We start from the raw sequence: 18,294 nt of genomic DNA on the forward strand, positions 1-18,294 counted from the left end.
CACAGCCTGCCCCACCATGGGCTGCCCCAGGGGCTGAGGGGAATCTCTGCTCCGGCGCCTGGAGCCCCTCCTGCCCCTCCTGCGGCACCGGCCTGGGGGGCTGCAGGGCTGCTCCCCTCACAGATTCTCACTCCCCTCCTCTGGTTGCAGCTGCACAGGTTCTTTCCCCCTTCTTAAACACGCTATCCCAGAGGTGCTACCACCATCGCTGATGGGCTCGGCCTTGGCCGGCAGCGGGTCCGTCTTGGAGCCGGCTGGCATTGGCTCTGTTGGACACAGGGGAAGCTTGCATCAGCTGCTCACAGAAGCTTCCCCTATAGCCCCCCCACTACCAAAACCTTGCCACACAAACCCAATACAATGTGTTTTCAGATTATCAGATCAGATTTCAGGAGTACTCCGTCCAGCTCTGGAGCCCTCAGCACAAGAAGGACATGGACCTGTTGGAGCGGGTCCAGAGGAGGCCACAAAAATGATGCGAGGGCTGGAGCACCTCTATTTTTAATATTCAAGGGTAGATTAAGACAGCAGTGTCCTGATGTTAGATGGGGACAATCTTTTTAGTAGGGCCAGCTGTGACAGGACAAGGGGTAATGGCTTTAAACTGAAGCAGGGTAGATTCATACTGGATATAAGGAAGAAATTCTTTACAATGAGGGTGGTGAAACACTGGAACGGGTTGCCCAGAGAGGTGGTGGAGGCCCCATCCCTGGAAACATTCAAGGCCAGGTTGGATGGGGCTCTGAGCAACCTGACCCAGTTGAAGATGTCCCTGCTCACTGCAGGGGGGTTGGACTAGATGAGCTCTAGGGGTCCCTTCCAACCCCAAACATTCTATGATTATGCTTTCCTGGAGATAACTTTCTATTTTCCCCAAATGTATCAACTTGTCTTCTAAAGATTAAAACATTTCTGCCACTTTAAGACTATATTAAAAATGTGTTATTTCTTGTTGCTATTTACAATACTTTTCAATTAATATAATCAGCAAAAATAACTGCTAAGTAATTTTCCAGATTTTTCAGTTTTTTAATGAAAACATTAAACACTGTCAGAATAAGCTGTTCACTGTGAAATTAGAAAAGATGTGGTTTGCATTGTAAGGATGCTGCTTGCAATTAATCACCTATTGTTATAGTAAAAACCCAAGCCTTTCTAAATTATCCCCATTTCACTTGGGCTTCTCTGCAGAAAATACGGATTGGGGTATTGTTTTATTTCAGTATATGGTATGATATCATAGCATAATAACTGCTGGTTGTTCCAGAACATTTCTTACTCTGTACACAATGCCTTTTAATCAGTTCAGTGAAACACATAGCTTGTTGTCTTAGTTATATATACCATAAATCAAAATCAGTGAAATACAAAAAATAATGCTTAAGAATAGACAAAATACCTTCTAGTATATCCAAAACCAGTCTGCAGAGCTCTCACTTGTGGTCTTAACTCTTAGAATTGCTTAGAGCTCTTTTGCTCTCTGGGGTAGCAGATAGTGGCCTACAAAGCTCCTCACAGGTCTCTTGTATTCCCTTGGTTGCCCATTTTGGTGACATCTCGACCAGAGTCTTCAAAGAACCTGCAAAATTATCTTCTTCGTTTTCTGCCTCTCTGTGCTCTGCAGTGCATTTCATATTCTTCCAGCTTCCGGACAAAATAAAATAAATATCTCATATGCCCTTTCCCTGCTTTCTCTAGAAATGCTGATTTTATCAATAAGAAGTAGCTCTCTGCTCATTATTTTTGTATCGAGGACAATATTAGTTTATTGTATGAAACTGTCAAATATCTCATGGATTTGCTTAATTAAGAAATTTGTTATCGCTTTGTGATGTTTTTTATTTTAACATCATTGAGCTTTCAGCTGTTACTTTAGCTCTTTCGGTTAAAGAATTGCAGAATTGCTGAGTCTATTGATTTCCAGACTGACTTACAAAAACTTAATTCAGACATCTTCTATACTTTACTGATTAGTGAACAACACCCTTTTTCAAACACAGGTAAAATTCCCCCCCGTCTCTCCTTTGGTGCTTTCAGCCAGAACTGTGTTGCACTGGTCCTTACTGGTTTGTATGCTAGCAAGTGTACTTCATACACGGGATAAAAGTCTGTAGTTCATTACTGACGCTCAGCTGAGACTACACATAACATGACCTGATTGCTTTGAAGCGAGGAGAGGGTAACTGATCCTCAGCATTGTTATATACATGTAATGTAATGATGATGTGCTATATACACATACACAAAGCAGCTTACACCTAAACACAGTAGGAAGAAGTTATTTATGAATTAGAGTTGTTCATATACAGCCTTGGTCCTAAGGCCATGCAATGGATATGAATAGTCAGTTGGAAGTATTGAACAATCTTGGAACTGTAAGATGGACTGAATTAATGAGGTGTTGCTTAGGTGCTTACCAAACATTTTCCAGGAAGAAAACTATGAAAAATCTAGGGTAGAAGACCAAATATTCTTGGACTCTTAGAAGATTCACGTGGGAAAAGAATTACAGTTTTATGAGCCAGAATTTTTCCAGTGCCAGGTGTATCTTTCTACATACTCTTTACTTGGTTGCTGTCTTCAGAACAAAAAGTCAGTTATATCAGTTGTCATAGCCACCAGGAGCTGTCTGAAGACCTATTTCTGCAAAACTTTATCATCAGATTAAGATTTTAAATTCTTCCATTTCTTATCGTCCTATATTAATTTGATCCTACAAATTTTATGGAAATTTCTTTGAAATTGCTGTATATCTGGCAACTTTTTTTTTACAGAGAGTAGTATACCCCGGGATGGTGAATTCAACTTTTTCAATTAGATGCAGACAGTCACTTTAATATGTCCAGCTCTTTAAAAAGGTTTTTCTTAAAAGCCTACATGATATCTCTGTGTGGTAGCTTTTTAAGCTACTGTAACTGGGAAGACTTTTGCTTAGACCTTTTATGCTTTCTATTATTTCTATTATTATTCTTTCAAGATTAAGGATGTAAGCAGGTGTCTGCGTGGCCTTAGCTCATATATTTGTGAAGGAATCCTGTTGTTTAAGTTCAGAACCGTGAGTGAAATCTGATGTCATTGAGTCATTGTTACTTTAATTGCTTCTGAAATACAAGCCTTTATTGAACCCAAACTCTGTATTTAACCCCATAGTAGTTTCCTATCCCAAATTTTTAAACTGAACTTCGGGTTAGTTTTTAATTGTGGACATTTCTGTTTGAAATGTATTTTACACATTTGTTACAATGCAATTTTAATTTTAAATGCAATCATCAATTTTGTATGTTATTCTGAGGAAAAAAAGTCAGTTTTATTAGTTTTATTATTAATGCATCATATTGACCACAAATAAATGGTAAATTTGGATATTTTGATTATTAGATATCCCCAGTTTGGTGCATGGCAATTTATTTCTAAACTTTTAAGTATAACTATAGGAACTATAGCTGTACTTAAATTAAGCATAGCAACAGGAATCAACTTTATGTATGTATTTTTTATTACAAAACCCAAGAAGACAACATGATAACACTCTTGTTGAATCCCATCTACTATCATGCTTCTAAATACTACAGGCACAGTAGGAAATTAAAAAGTGCATTTTTAGATTCATTGAATATTTGCATTTCTTTTTAGATTATCGACATAATGGGAGAGATCTTCAAAGTTCAACACTATCAGTGCCAGAACAAGTTATGTCATCTAATCATTGCTCTCGATCAGGGTCCCCTCACCGTGGAGATAGTATAGGACGGACTAGATCGTGGTCTCCCAGTGTCCCTCCCCCACAAAGGTAAAGTGTTATTTAACTATGCAGGTATATAAGTTTAAGTGGTATTGATCCTGTAACAATAATGGAAAGAATCTTCAGACTTTCAAAATGGCAATGAATTAGTCAGATCTTATGAAATTATGTAAAGCCAGTAATGTTTTTTTTCTTACATTATACTGATGTGCAAAGATTCACCTAATTTCATCTTATTTTTCATGAAAAAACAGTACATGGCAATGTAAGGAAGGAAAAATATGTCTCCTGATTTTAATTTTCAAGAGCTATTTAGAAGGTGCCGTGTTTTATAGCATGTGATGGTTTGACATTTTCTTAGCGTTCATTTGTCAGTGGCTGTTTGCAACCCTTTTGTCTGCGTAGAATTAAGGTTCTGGGAGAGCTGTACTTCCTGCCTGTAGTAGCTTGCTTTCTACTATTTTTTTCAAACTTTCAAAGCATCAAGAATAAATTGTCACACATACAATTTTATACTGAAAAATGTCAACTCTTGATCTTAGCAGGCCTCTGATAACTATTTATCTTGTGAAACAAAGATCAGGACATATCTTCCAAAAGCTAGCCATTTTGGGTAATGGCTACTACCTGATTGAATATACTGTTTTAGCTAGGATTAAGAATTCTCCTGCATGGATAAGCTTTCTTAAGGGGAAGCAGAAGGACAGATGTAAAGGGGAATGAAGCCTGTTTTCCAGCATTTTCGACACTGTGTATGGGTAGGTTTCCAGCTGGTGTAATTCAGCTGGAATAAAAGGCGAAGTTACTGTCTTTGCTCATAATCTTCACAATTACCATTTAGTACTGAAGATCTGGTATGCAGTATTTCCTGTCAGGTACATGTCTCTATCCCTTCCTTCCACAGCCATCCTCATTCTCTTTCTGCTTTCCTTTCCGTTATCTGTGTTCTTTTTGTTAGCTTAACATTCTCTTGCCTTCATATTCTCTTACTTATGTGTTTACTTACTATTTTCTCTAGCAGATACAGACTAAATGATATCCTTTTGCACTAGCAAGGTATTAGGATCCCATATTATCCCATAGCAACACAGACAGTTAACAGGCAGCAACTGTAAGTTTCTGCTTGAAATCTAAACCTGTATGTAAATACGGCCTGACTTTAAATGAGACATAAACAGTAGACATGGAGGGACCTATTCTGATTTCTCTTATACTGATTTCAGTCTAAATAAGTGCCTGTGCTAAAACCCTTGGGGTTATTTGTTTTGGTTAGAGGCATCAATGTGAGCAAATTCTCCTTGTATGTGTGTTTGTGGTTTTGTGTGTGTGTGCATGCTGTGTGCATTTGGGGCAGAATTTTACCCAAGCTAGTAATTAACACTTGTCTAACAGCACTGAAAAACCTTCTTTTCATTTTCTTGCAGTTTTGTATTTCTTTACATGTATGAAATGTTTCTTCCTTTCTGACTTTCCTAAAGCTAAATTTTTAAATATAATTTTGAACTTACAGAGAAAAATGTTTCAGCTGTTTCCTACAATGTCACAATCAAATGCATTATTTATGTAATATTTCCCTGCCCACACACCAAATCATTTCCTTGGGGACTTGTCAAGACCAGAGATTTGGGTTGCCAGAAGTTGAGAGTTTGTAGAAAACATAATCATTTGGTTACAGAAATGTCTTTTTTAATTCTAATGAAATCCAGGTGTACTCGGCAAAGCTATAAGCATTATTAATCACATTTTCACCATGTTTAGTTGAGTTTGTTATACATGTGCTGCTATAGACATGTTCTAACTGCAGTATGCTAATGTTGCACACCCGGAGATCTCCCAATTACTGATTGATGCCTCTGCAGGCAGGAACTCTTGGGCCACAGAAGTGCAAGTTGCTGTTATATCTTAGGAGCCTTTTTGCACTCCTCAGTCCTACTGGATTTTGTTAACAAACTCCACCAAAGCCTCATTGCATAGTAACTGACAAGAATTTGCTTCTCTTCTTGTAATGTTTTCAGCTAATATATTTAATGGACTGTTATTCTCTCTGGAGATCAGAATGCAGTTTAGACTGAACAACATAATGTTTAGCTTTTTCTAAAACTGTGTATTTGAAAAAGCAAGATAAAGGCGGCTATAGAAAGTGCCTAGGCTGAAATGGTGTGGTAAGTCTAGTAGGATGCTCATTATTCTCTACCATCACCACCTGCAATTACGCCTTTTCACCTGCTTACCTGTTGTCTGGTTGCTTTGTACATGTTTTGTCAACTGCAAGAAAGTTCGAAAGGAGTGGAGACATATGTTGTGATAGCAACTTTTCTTATAGAACAAGTTTAATTGGACAAAGTATGTCATTTTCTGTTAAATAGTAAATCTGGCTGACAAAGGCATCCTTAGCAGAGCGAAACGGAACTGAAAGTGTAGTAAAGCTTTGAAGTAGAAGAAATACAGTTGTGTAGGATGTTAAAAAGCAGCATTAAGTCAGAATCTGATATAACACAGAAATTTAAAGAAGAAATTATTTAGTTAGAACAACAAGATAATGCAATCTTTTTGAAAGTGATTTGAGCAGACAGGATGGTACTGTTTTCAGGACTAGGGCTTATAATTAAATTTTAGGCAGGAGTTTTGATTGTGTGGGCAGACAGCAAAGGTCACATCTTTGGGAGGTTTTGCAAAGAAATGATAGCTTGAAAAAGCAATGAGTAAAATAATACGATAATACTGTAGACAGAGAAAAAAACAAGATTTTTTTTCTTTTAACCTGAACAAAAAGAGAGACTCTGAGGAAAAGGGTCAGACAGAAATTAGGATTCAGAAAGGAGGAATGAGAAGTGGTTGTTGAGAAAAGTTAGAAAGTTAACAAAGAGCAGAGGAGGCCTAGCAATGTCCGTTTCAGTGTACAAATATACATGAGAGAGTCCAATGGTAGGGTAAAGGCTATACTGGATTTTCTATAATTTTTGGTATAAATAAGGGAGTTAAAACACATACAGAGAAGCTGTTGCAGGAAAGAGCTGCACTTTTAATATGGCAAATATAAAGTTTACTAGCCAGAGTAATATATTTGGCTTCATGAAAGCCAGAATGGAGAAATGCTTTATGAGAAATGTGTAGTGCAACATCTTCATAACACTTATATCCAGAAATAAACAACAACATGGCAGCAGCAGTGAAGGATACACGTAGAGGTTAACACGAATCAGGGACTGGCAAATGACAAAGGATAAGGATGACAGGTACCAAAATGGCAGGCAAAGTGACAAGGAAGGACACGGGAAATGAATGGTATAAAAATGAAAAAAAAAAAAAAAAAAGAGCCCCACATTAGAGAAGACTGCAGGAAAGGACAGGAGGCAGAATTTACTGGTATAAAATTTGAATTTGTGTGGAGGGAAGCATGCAAACTGTTATTTTCAAATCTATACAAAACAATTATGTTTTAATTATCCAATAATTATTACAGTTAACTGTTGTCTTTCTATCTTCCTATTCTTGTGGTTTTGTTTTACAGTACAGAAAAAATGAAGTTAGTGTGTATCAGTAGGTATCAATGGTTAAACTGAGCAAAGCAATTGATAGGCAAAGCTTTGGTCTCAAATAGTACAAAACTGTACAGGTGATTAGAATCATAGAATCATTCAGTTTGGAAAAGACCTTTAAAACCATCAAGTCCAACCACAAACCTAACACTGCTAAGTCCACCACTAAACCATGTCCCTAAGCACCCTGTCTACCTGTCTTTTAAATATCTCCAGGGATGGGAACTCACCACTTCCCTGGGCAGCCCATTCCAGTGCTTGACAACCCTTTTGGTGAAGACATTTTTCCAAGTATCCATTCTAACCCTCCCCTGGCACAACTTGAGGCCATTTCCCCTTGTCCTATCACCTGTTAGCTGGGAGAAGAGACCAACACCCACCTCGCTACAACCTCCTTTCAGACAGTTGTAGAAGGTGATAAGGTCTCCCCTCAGCCTCCTCTTCTCCAGGCTAAACAACCCCAGTTCCCTCAGCTGCTCCTCACAGGATGTGTGCTCCAAACCCCTCACTAGCTTTGTTGCCCTTCTCTGGACATGCTCCAGCACCTCAATGTCCTTTGTGTAGTGAGGGGCCCAGAACTGAACACAGTATTCAAGGTGAGGCCTCACCAGTGCCAAGTACAGGTGGACGATCACTTCCCTGCTCCTGCTGGCCACGCTATTCCTGATACAAGCCAGGATTCTATTGGCCTTCTTGGCCACCTGGGAACACTGCTGGCTTTAACAAAGCCTGCACTATGTGTACCACTTATACCTAATTAAAAGTTCTGTCTTTTTCATATTCTATTCTATTGAGATTACATAATAAGCTTTCCAGTGCAAGACAAGCATCTGTTGTTTAATTTATATGACAATATTTTCAGCAGGCTGCACTCTACCATAACAGCCAGAAGTCCTCATTGTGTCTTACTACAGTGTACATTTCTATAGTATAGCCAAACTCAATGGCTCATGGAAAATTCTTTACAGTGTATGTTTCAGCTAGAAAGGAAATTTTCCTTTAAGGTAGTAGTCCTGAAATTCTAATGAAATTTTCTCTAAAATAAACCTTTTAAATATAAAAAACACCCTTATCTTCTCATTTTCTGAACAAACATTGAAACAAAAGAAAAAAACGCTATCCCTGGCATGGACATAGCACCTTTTTCTGTAGGAGAAATTTTTTTTACTGTGAGATTTAAAATTACACACAAATAAAAGTATACAAAAGACAGGTCAGCTAACACATCTCACTACCATCATGTTTGCTAATACTTGCCTGTACAAACCAGTGAGGGAATGTGGTCCAGGTGCACCCAGAACTCAGAATCTGATGTCTTTTATCCTTAGTCGGAATGTGGATCAGGGACCACGAGGGACTCGATCTACTCCTGCGCATTACAATGCCCTGAACCGAATGGATAGACACCGTGTTATAGATGACCACTACTCCCCGGACAGAGAGAGGTAAATATCTGACTGGAATTAGAAACAGCTGTAGCCTGCACTTATTAATGTGAATTACTCCAGCATGCTAGCTCACTAAAGTAAATAGCAAAATTACTCACCTATTCCCACAGATGAGCATTTCCCTACTCATTTATCCACTGGTTGCATGATTAAAAATATACGGTGCACACAAGGCTGACAAAACTGTCCAATTAGTGCATCTATGCCAAGAGGGAATCTGAAAAATCTATGAGAAATTGTACATATATTGACAAATAGCTTAGTTGTCCTTTTTTATAAAACTATTTTATGTACTATATTAATAAATTATTTAAGTGCTGAATATCTTTAAAAAAATCTAACAGTAGATTTGGTCATTTTTGCTGCTGAATAGAGAGGCATAAAAATGGATAATTTCAGCTCAGTATTAATGTGATGCTCCCATTGGATGCAGTGCAATTCACAGACATAACAGAAGTATATTCTAGCACTGCATTTGTCTTTTCTCAACTTAATGAGCCATTTTTGCGGATTAAAAAACAGGGGGGGTTATTGCAATGTGTGTTAGAATGAAATTAGGGTCATTCTGTTTAGAGGCACATCTTACCATGACTAATGTTTTGCCTAATGAACTTTCCAAAGAGTGAGTAAAACTGTGAATTTTAATGATGTAAAAAAGAATTTCAGGCAATAGTCGGTTAGGGTAGTTAATTTTGTTGAATTTATTGTGGTAGTGTCTTTGTGACATTAAAAAAAAACATTGATCTTTCCCAACTCATTGTCTTCAGGACAGAAAATCAAAAGAAAAAGCATTTTTGATCTTAATTTTGAAAATCTTCCAGCTTCTTATACACCAAGTTGAAAACCTGCACATTATAATCAGAGAGGCATGATTGTTAGATGTTGTCCCATTTCATAATTTTATGTAGCAAGGAGTAACACAGATATATTTTTTAATATTATTGGGTGCTATGTGACTAGTATCTGGAGTTAATACTTTTACAGATGATTACTACAGGTTATTCCCCAAGTGACATCAAAGCACATAATTGGTGTTGCTAACTGTAATACAATGATTTTAAGAAATCAGTGGCTTTTTTTAGCAATATTGAACAGAAAAGGTGCATATGTCTTAAAAGAACGTTAATGTGATGGTCAATGATTGTAAGGAATGTAAGACAAAATAATTCAGAAAAAAAAAATAAAGTATCCCTCATTACGTAAATTAGAAAAAAGAGTACCAAAAGGGGAAGAAAAAAACCATATCTCTTCAAGTGATTTGTAATTGAATTTGACCAAAAAATGTCAAATGGGCAAAAAAAAATAAGATACTGAAAAGCAATCAAGTATTTATCACCCAGAATGTTAACTCTATTCATTACAAGGATAATAGATCATAGGTGAACCTCTTCTTTTGCATTAAACTATTTAATATTTGTATTTAAGTTATAAAAAAGAAGAATGCTATTTAGTTGGCTCATGAGGCTATCTGATTTTCATACAGAAGGCAATAACTTAAGGATTCTGAGCTGTTTCCTTAAAAGAAAAGAACAGAATGCTTTTGGGATAATGTTATGTTGATTTTTAGACCATTCATCCTTGAAATAGAATCTAAACTTGTCCTTAGAGCCTGTATACGCCCTATGGAATGCTCCTGGGTTTGTTCACTGTGCGAATTTGCTTGCTGCCTCCCAGATAAATGCATAGCAGTGAAAGGTGGCTTGAAGTACAGCACCACAATCTTTTCCCACCTCTTCAAATAACCCCTACTGGACTGGCTTGGCTTAGAGAATGAAATTTTTTTTTAGAAAATGTCAGAAAAACAATGTCAGAAAGTTGTGGTGATGAGAATATTAAATTTTCACATCACCATTCTAGATAAATGGGTATTTGCTTGTTAGGTGTGCTCTGAATCTCTGAAGACAGATTTTTGTGTTGTCTATATTTTCCATAAGACACAGAGAAGTTCTCCAGTTTGAACACGGGGAGTGGTTGCCTGTGTCATCAGTTTGTTGACCAGTTATGCCTCTACTGCAACATACAGTCTCTTAAGCATAGTGGCATAGGCAACACTCAAGAGAATAGAAAAAGACTATTCCCAAACATTTATCATATTTTATATTCATTGTTTGGCAGTGGTTTTATGAATGGAAAGATTGTTAGAATTCAAGTTCTGTTAGTGAATATTTTTGGTACTCTCTGTGTTAAATAACAAAAACCAATGGTGTGTCCACAAGTCCCTCAAGTAACTCTTTAATGGTATTGATTCTGAAAACTGCCTGAACTGCAGGCAGTTTGGAGATGTGGAAAAACTGAACCTTTGTATAGGTTTAACATCTCTCTACCTCTCACCCTTGTTTTGTTCCACACTAACCTCTGAAAGAAAAATCACACTTTGCTTTCCCACAGCTCTGGTGGTTTGTTGTTTCCATGGTCCATTTATCCCTTGGAAATGTTTGCAGAAAAGGGACTTAGAAAAAGTACTTTCTTGTAGAAATGCTCGGTTGCTAAGTTAAAATATGACTGGGAATATGATTAAGAAAATTCTTTCTTTCCTTTTCTGGATAATTCAACATAAAGTTCTCTAAGGTACATGGTACTAAGAAGTTAGTTGAAACCACATACAAAAATGTCTAATGAGCTTAAGTCTAATGGCAATGTACACATTCCTTCAAAATTGAATGCATAGTTAGAAGTGAAAAGTAATTTTGAAAAAGCTGAAATACATACTTTTTAAAATTTATTTTGAGATAATTTAATTTCAAACACCAAGCCTTTAAATATGTCAAATGTTGCTATCAAATGATATACTGATTTTTGTTGGCAAGGTAAAGTTACAGTTAAAATTTGTATCTGTTGCTGTATTATCAAAAACGTCAGAATTGTATGGTGTATACTGGTAACTCAAAGTGGGAAATCAACTTAATTTGTTACCTATATATTTAGTATAGGTCTACTAGTTCATTTTTATCAAAATGCGAGGAGGTTTTTTGCAAGTACCCACACTCTTATGAAATAGCCTACATTTGTAATGGAAGGAAATATGAATGCTTATGACTTAATACAGCCCTGGGTTCCATTGGATCTTTTATCTGTAACAGGATAACCTTGCCAACTTCAGTTTGACATGTTTTAATAAACTCTCTAAAGCAGACTTTGACCTCACTTCAGAACCTGAAACTAATGAAACTACAGAGAAAATGTTGGAAACAGCCAGATTTGACCTCAGAGGTTTCTATTTAAGCTATCGATAGGTAAATTAGAGGAACAATGTGAGAATCTTAGCATAGTTCGAAAAACAAGACATCAGCCAAAACTGTATCTGTGTATTACTTTCTGGAAGATGTATCAGCAGTTGCAAACAAACACCAAGACAGCTCAAGGAAATTGTGCTCAGGCCCACATCTCTAACAAACTCAGATACTATTTAGCAACTATGAATCTAATGATATTCTTTATCCTAGGTGTGCTCTCCCTGACGCATGAAATTGCTAATGGTGAATTTAGCATAGATATAGTAGGCCAGAGCATTCAGAGTGCCTAATTCAAATAGTCTTGCAGTGAAAACGTATAAGAAAACTCCTGAAGTATAAATGTTTTTCTACTAGGCACTTAAAAGAAAACAAGAGAGAAAAAGCAAGTTAAATTTTGGGTCCACTATCCCTTCATCAGGACCATTGAACAATTTTCATTTTAAAGACCAAAAATTAGTATCTGCTATGTTAAAGAAACGGGGTTGTCATAGCCATGATTATTTAAAGAAATATTCTCCACTATCTTTAAATCCCTTCAAAGATGGTATCTTGATATGCTGGGACTAACGTGACTATCACACCACTATTACCGAGAGATTATTTCATTACATTTAAATACAGAATTTCTGTTGAACACTTTGTTTTATGCTGTTTAAAGTAGGTTTTTTTTAAAACATGTCTTAAAGTAAATGCCAAAATACATACCAAAAAATCTGGTTGCTATAATCAAACCAGAGAAGACCAAAATAATTCACTACCATGAGTCTGCTGCATGTTAGATAAGATGCCATTTAATTAGCTGCTTCTATTATTTAACACAAAATTAAATGTGGCCAAGAGCAATATAAATTCTACATTTCTAAAAGTCATGTTCACTGTCAGTTGCTTTATCTATGAGTAGCAGGCTCCTAATCCAACATTTTTAACAGCTAGGTGCCAGATTAGGTCAAACTGGGAAAAGAGTTTTCTGAGACATTGCACCATAGTAAAAAGCAGAGATAATTTTTTTCACATTCTTTATTAAATACACATCTGAAAAATATGTAATTAAGTACTCATTTATTATTTAGTTAATATTTTCCAGTACAATCATTTAAGTGTATATTACAGATACAGAGATATTGTAGAGTATAAACAGTACTTGATGCTTTATGTGGAAATTTTCAATTTTTGGTTGTGTATGTCATATGGATACATACCCATATGTGGATATGCAATGTCATTGTTTCCTTGCTCCTTTAAATACCCAGTAAAGTAAAAGAAATGCATTGCTGAAAATTTGCTTATAGCTATGTTATAAAATGTATGCATCAACTTAAATCTCAATAATTGCAGCTTTTCTTTAAGTTATTTTTCTCCTTTCAAAATTGTATCATGTACATCAATTGTATATTGAACTTCCTAACTATTTTGTACATCTACACCTACAATGCAAGTAAAAAACATACCAGAGATTGTACCAGTAGGGATTCCTATAAGAAAGACTGTCCTAAACTTTCCATAAACAGATTCTGCTTTCAGTTACTTATAATGTTGCCAAATTTCCTATCCCAGGGCTCTTGCTCATGAGCCCTAACGGATTTAACTGCTAAAGGGATTGCAGTCCGAGCATACTGCTGTGTTTTAGCCTTGCAGTAAGGATGGCAGAAGGGAGAGCAGTTTCTCTTTAGCTGCTTGTATTTACAGTGGGCACATTACTTCACAGTGAACTCACTGTTAAATTGCACAATTATCTGCACCACCCACCTGGTGCCTCCATGCATCTGCTGAAGGATAGTAACCTCCAACAGAAGGGTGGAGTAGGAAGGTGGCAAGAGAAGTGCAGTCTTGCAAATGTATCTACATCTGTAAGGGCTCATGATTCAGAACCAAGCAAACAATAACAAAAAGTCATAGATACATTGCTCAGAATAAAATGCACATACAGGATGCCCATGTTAAAAATAATGCAGTTCTGATAAAAGACTTTAGCGTTGTACCCTTTGGAGCAAGGACTTAGCATACATTATGGGGAGCCCTGTGGTAATGTGATACTGATTTTCTTGTTGAAAGTCATGACTGAATATGTGTCTGTTCACAAATTCTCTGCTGATAATTGCTATTGTTTCACTGCTAAAATCTTCAAACTTTCAGTTGCAATCACTTAGAATATTTCTCGGATTTCACTTATCCCAGGAGATAAACAGGAATTTCTATACAGTTGATGTGACAAAAAACAACCCTACTTTAATAGGTGAAAAAACCTGTTGATGTTTACATGTAAATAAATTTTTTTCTCCTTTAAACAAACTACATTATTAAATAAAACTATACTGTTAATATTTTCTATGAAATGTAGCAAGGGAAATTACATAAACAGTGTTTTATTCTTGAATGGCATTTGCCATTTTCTAAAGGCTGAGAACTTGACTTCACATTTTATTTATGTAGTTTTTAGGTATGATTTCCCATGTTTATGAAGCAACATGGAAAACATTCTACCACAGAGCACATTAACTCCTGCTTTGTTCAGATGAGAATCTAAGTGGTTAGAACCTTGTCACTGGCCTCACTTATTTGGAAAAAGTAACTATTTGGAGAAGTTGCTTACTGTCGTTGGAATGAGTAAGCTGCTGGTAGGGAGTATAGCACACCTTTTCCCTGAAGCCGCATCATTTTATTTGTCCCAGCCTCCTCTTCCCTGGAGCAATTCTGCACTCAATCTTGCAGTCTTAACTTGATCCCAGGCCCAGTTTTTCACTTCATTCCTTCCCACAGTACTTACCCTAAATTTCATATGCCAGCCCTCTCTCTTTTCCCTTTTACCACTTTCAAAGGCTCTTTTTCCCCTAATTTTCTGACTGGTCAACCCAAAGAATCACTATTTCCTACTCTGCAGTCTGATTAAGTTAATTCCCTTTTTTTAACATTGCTAGATTTTCAGAAAGTTGTAACTTGAAAAGCTTGGGAGTATTTGGTTAAAGGCAAATTCATACCAGTAAAAAATTATATTTATTTTTTAGCAATCTTAATAATTTCATACTTGTCATACATTTAATCTGCTATTTCAATTGAAAAAGTGTAAAAGAGCATTACTAAAAATGGAGAATAGTAGTGTTGCCAATGGTACCATGTATTACTTAAATTACAGTCAGAAAATACATGGGGAAAAAGCTGACTATCAGAATAGAGAAACAGTAATAGGATGATAGAAGTTTGAGTTTGATTCATGCATGCTCTAACAGTGGAACAGAAAGTCTTGGTTTGCTTTCAGAAATATTTTGGGGTATTCCAATAAGCACAAGACTGTCAGGAGGTAACAGTACTCCAGTACTTCGTTGGTTCTACAGAAATACTTGGGAGTCAGCTTCCCGGTCGTATGCCATGGATGGTTCAAGGAGGCACTCTGTGTCTGTGTGTGGGTTTTCAAGTGTGCCTCTGAGACTGGGGCATGTCAAGCTTGCTCCTGGATACTAAGTATTTCCAATTAGGCAATCTAACTTGTCACTGAATGACTGATCTCTGTTTTGTTACCTTCATCGGTCATTGAATTTTTATGAAGGTGTAAGGAAATGGACAAATATGTGAGCAACATCAGAAAATTTTAATTCACCATTTTCTGTTCACTTTAAAAAAGGAAAGTTATCATGTTTGCCTTTATGTCTGGAAACTTCTTGTCAGAATAGTGGAACTCTGTTTCCATCCAATGCAGGGGTCTATGTGTGTGTGTGCATTAGTGATCACATTGCAAAACCTATAGCGCTGCCTTATCAGACTAGCTTCATTATTTTAATATAAGTGAAATGAGTTGCTGCTGCAAATTTTTTATCTATGCTATCTAACAAAATATGTAATGTTTCAGAAATCTGTGAGGATGCAGACTAATTTTTTTCATTTTGCCATACCATCATTTGATATACTTCTGCCATCGATTACTATAATGTAGCAAGTAAGGAATGTGTGGTAAAAAAGGCTGGAAGTCTAAATGGAGGTTGCCAAAAAAAAAAAAAAAGGATCTTGGAGCTCTTTTGCCTTTTTAAAAATCTGCCATATCTAAGCCTTGTTCGTGTCTCCATGGTCTTCTGAGCATTCCCATCTACCTGTGCATATGAGATCATGATTTTCATGGACAGTTCAAATGACATTTTTTTTTAAATGCAGCTCTGGAACTTTTATGGAGTTCTTTTGCACTTAGGGAATGCAAAGCTTAATGATTTTACTACCTTATGATTTATTTACATTGTGATTTTAATTGTTTTAGACTGGCTATTAGCCAAATGAAAGTTGCACATGTTTCAGTCTTGGACAGTGAGAATTAGGTGTGTCATAGGCATTTTTGGTATTATGTTGGTAATATATTTATAAAAACAATTTATTTTAAGCTGAGTACATTAAGTACATAATAAAGAAACAAATGGAGTATTGACTGGATGTGCAGAAGATAGATGGCATTTAAGCCTTTTGCTCTGTATGTTGAAATACATAAAGCACAGAAAAAGATGCCACCTCCTAATGTGCTATCAGTCGTTGTCTCTTCCATACAGATATGGCATGCACCTTTCATGTCTTTTTTACTAACCATGCATATTTTATGGAAAATATTCCTGTTCTTCAACAGAAACCATTTCCAGACAGAGACACATGCTTACATGAATAATATCTCTATAGTTATTATCATTATGTAGTTAGAGATATCATGAAAATGCACAAAGATCGTTAGGTTATATATTCTTGATTTATGATGAGTGCCTTGTAAGTTACTGCATGAATTCATGTATAGAACTGATTCTTCTTAATGACTTCAGACATAATCTTCTTGTTTTTTATGTTGCACTTGTAAGAACATTTTATAGTGAGTTATTATCTATTATGAGTTAGATAGCATGGATAACGTGGGCTCTAAAAAATAGGGAAAAGTATGAACAGCCAGTAATGCCAGAGGATCAGGCTGAGTATAGGCTAAAGCTTACCTCACTTCTCTATATGGACAAGCAGAGTTCTGGGTTATGATGAAGCATATTTCAAATTTGTTAAAGTTATTACATATAGAACTGTATAAGTAGTTGTAACTAAATCCCAGCTTACTGTGATTCTGAATTCCTGAATTTAAAAAAAAAAAAGATTGAACTGTCTGCCATACTTTCACAAGCAAAAGTCTCAGAACTTGGTAAAAACCCTAGAGCTCTGAGTTTCTAGAATTACTAGGGCAAAACTTGGTTCCAGAGGTTGGGGACTTACAGTAGTTTAGTGGGGATTTACAAAGTAGTTGGACTCAAATCCTAAGCAGAACAGTAACTGATGGTGTTTCATTCACATGCAAGTAAGTGAAGGGAACTCTGGGGTGTTCCTCCGCAGGGAAGTCAAGCTTGCAAATAGCAATTTCATGCCCATGAAATTCATGTTCTGCAACAGATGTTCTTCTTGCAGTCCTAGTTTTGTTTAAAGCTTTGCTCTTTCAAAACTGGTTGAATATGTTATATTTATTGATGTCATAGTTTTGAAAGACTATCAAGAAAACTTGTCAACAATTCGCTGGAGAGATAAAAGGGGAGGTGAGAGTGAACTGTTAACATTAGAAGGTAATCTACCAGCTGGAACCACTTCATTGCTTATTAGTACCAATGTAATATTTGCAAGAGTTTTGTGGTGTTAATTCCAGAGTTGCATCTAAATCATTTAAGGGCGTATTTGTGTAGATATAGCCTGGGAATGTCACCATGTAGTGGTCAGAATAAGCTGGTTTGCAGTTGTTTACCATCATCACACATATCATAGCTGCTGTGGGGTAGACTCCTGCATTTTTATTTCATTGTTCTTCCTGTGGGTGTGCATACATTCTACAGCAAATTTTAAGAACATGACGGGATTATTTTTTAATGCTTCTTGGCAACATAGAATCATAGAATCTTAGAATGTTTTGGGTTGGAAGGGACCCCTAGAGGTCATCTAGTCCAACCCCCCTGCAGGAGCAGGGACACCACTAACTAGATCAGGTTGCTCAGAGCCACGTCCAACCTGGCCTTGAATGCTTCCAGGGATGGGGCCTCCACTACCTCTCTGGGCAACCTGTTCCAGTGTTTCACCACCCTCATTGTCAAGAATTTCTTCCTTATATCTAGTCTAAACCTACCCTGGTTTAGTTTAAAACCATTACCCCTTGTCTTGTCACAGCTGGCCCTACTAAAAAGATTGTCCCCATCTTTCCTATAGGCCCCCTTTAGGTACTGAAAGGCCGCAATCAGGTCTCCCTGCAGCCTTCTCTTCTCCAGGCTGAACAAGCCCAACTCCCTCAGCCTGTCCTCATCAGAGAGGTGCTCCAGCCCTCGGATCATTTTTGTGGCCCTGCTCTGGAC

At 36.8% G+C, this 18,294-nt stretch overlaps 1 protein-coding gene across 15 annotated transcripts in view; it reads left to right on the forward strand.

Moving 5' to 3' along the window:
• Positions 1-18,294, forward strand: part of RIMS2 (regulating synaptic membrane exocytosis 2) — a 345,182-nt gene that overhangs the window by 163,762 nt on the left and 163,126 nt on the right. For all 15 annotated transcript variants that reach the window (XM_009638379.2, XM_035893825.1, XM_035893829.1 and 12 more), the window contains 2 exons: positions 3,634-3,790; positions 8,610-8,726. In XM_009638379.2, the coding sequence (XP_009636674.1) occupies positions 3,634-3,790; positions 8,610-8,726 (274 nt within the window). The remainder of the gene's footprint in view (positions 1-3,633; positions 3,791-8,609; positions 8,727-18,294) is intronic.

This window comes from Egretta garzetta, unplaced genomic scaffold (genome assembly GCF_000687185.1).
Source record: "Egretta garzetta isolate BGI_Z169 unplaced genomic scaffold, ASM68718v1 scaffold154, whole genome shotgun sequence".
NCBI lineage: Eukaryota > Metazoa > Chordata > Aves > Pelecaniformes > Ardeidae > Egretta > Egretta garzetta.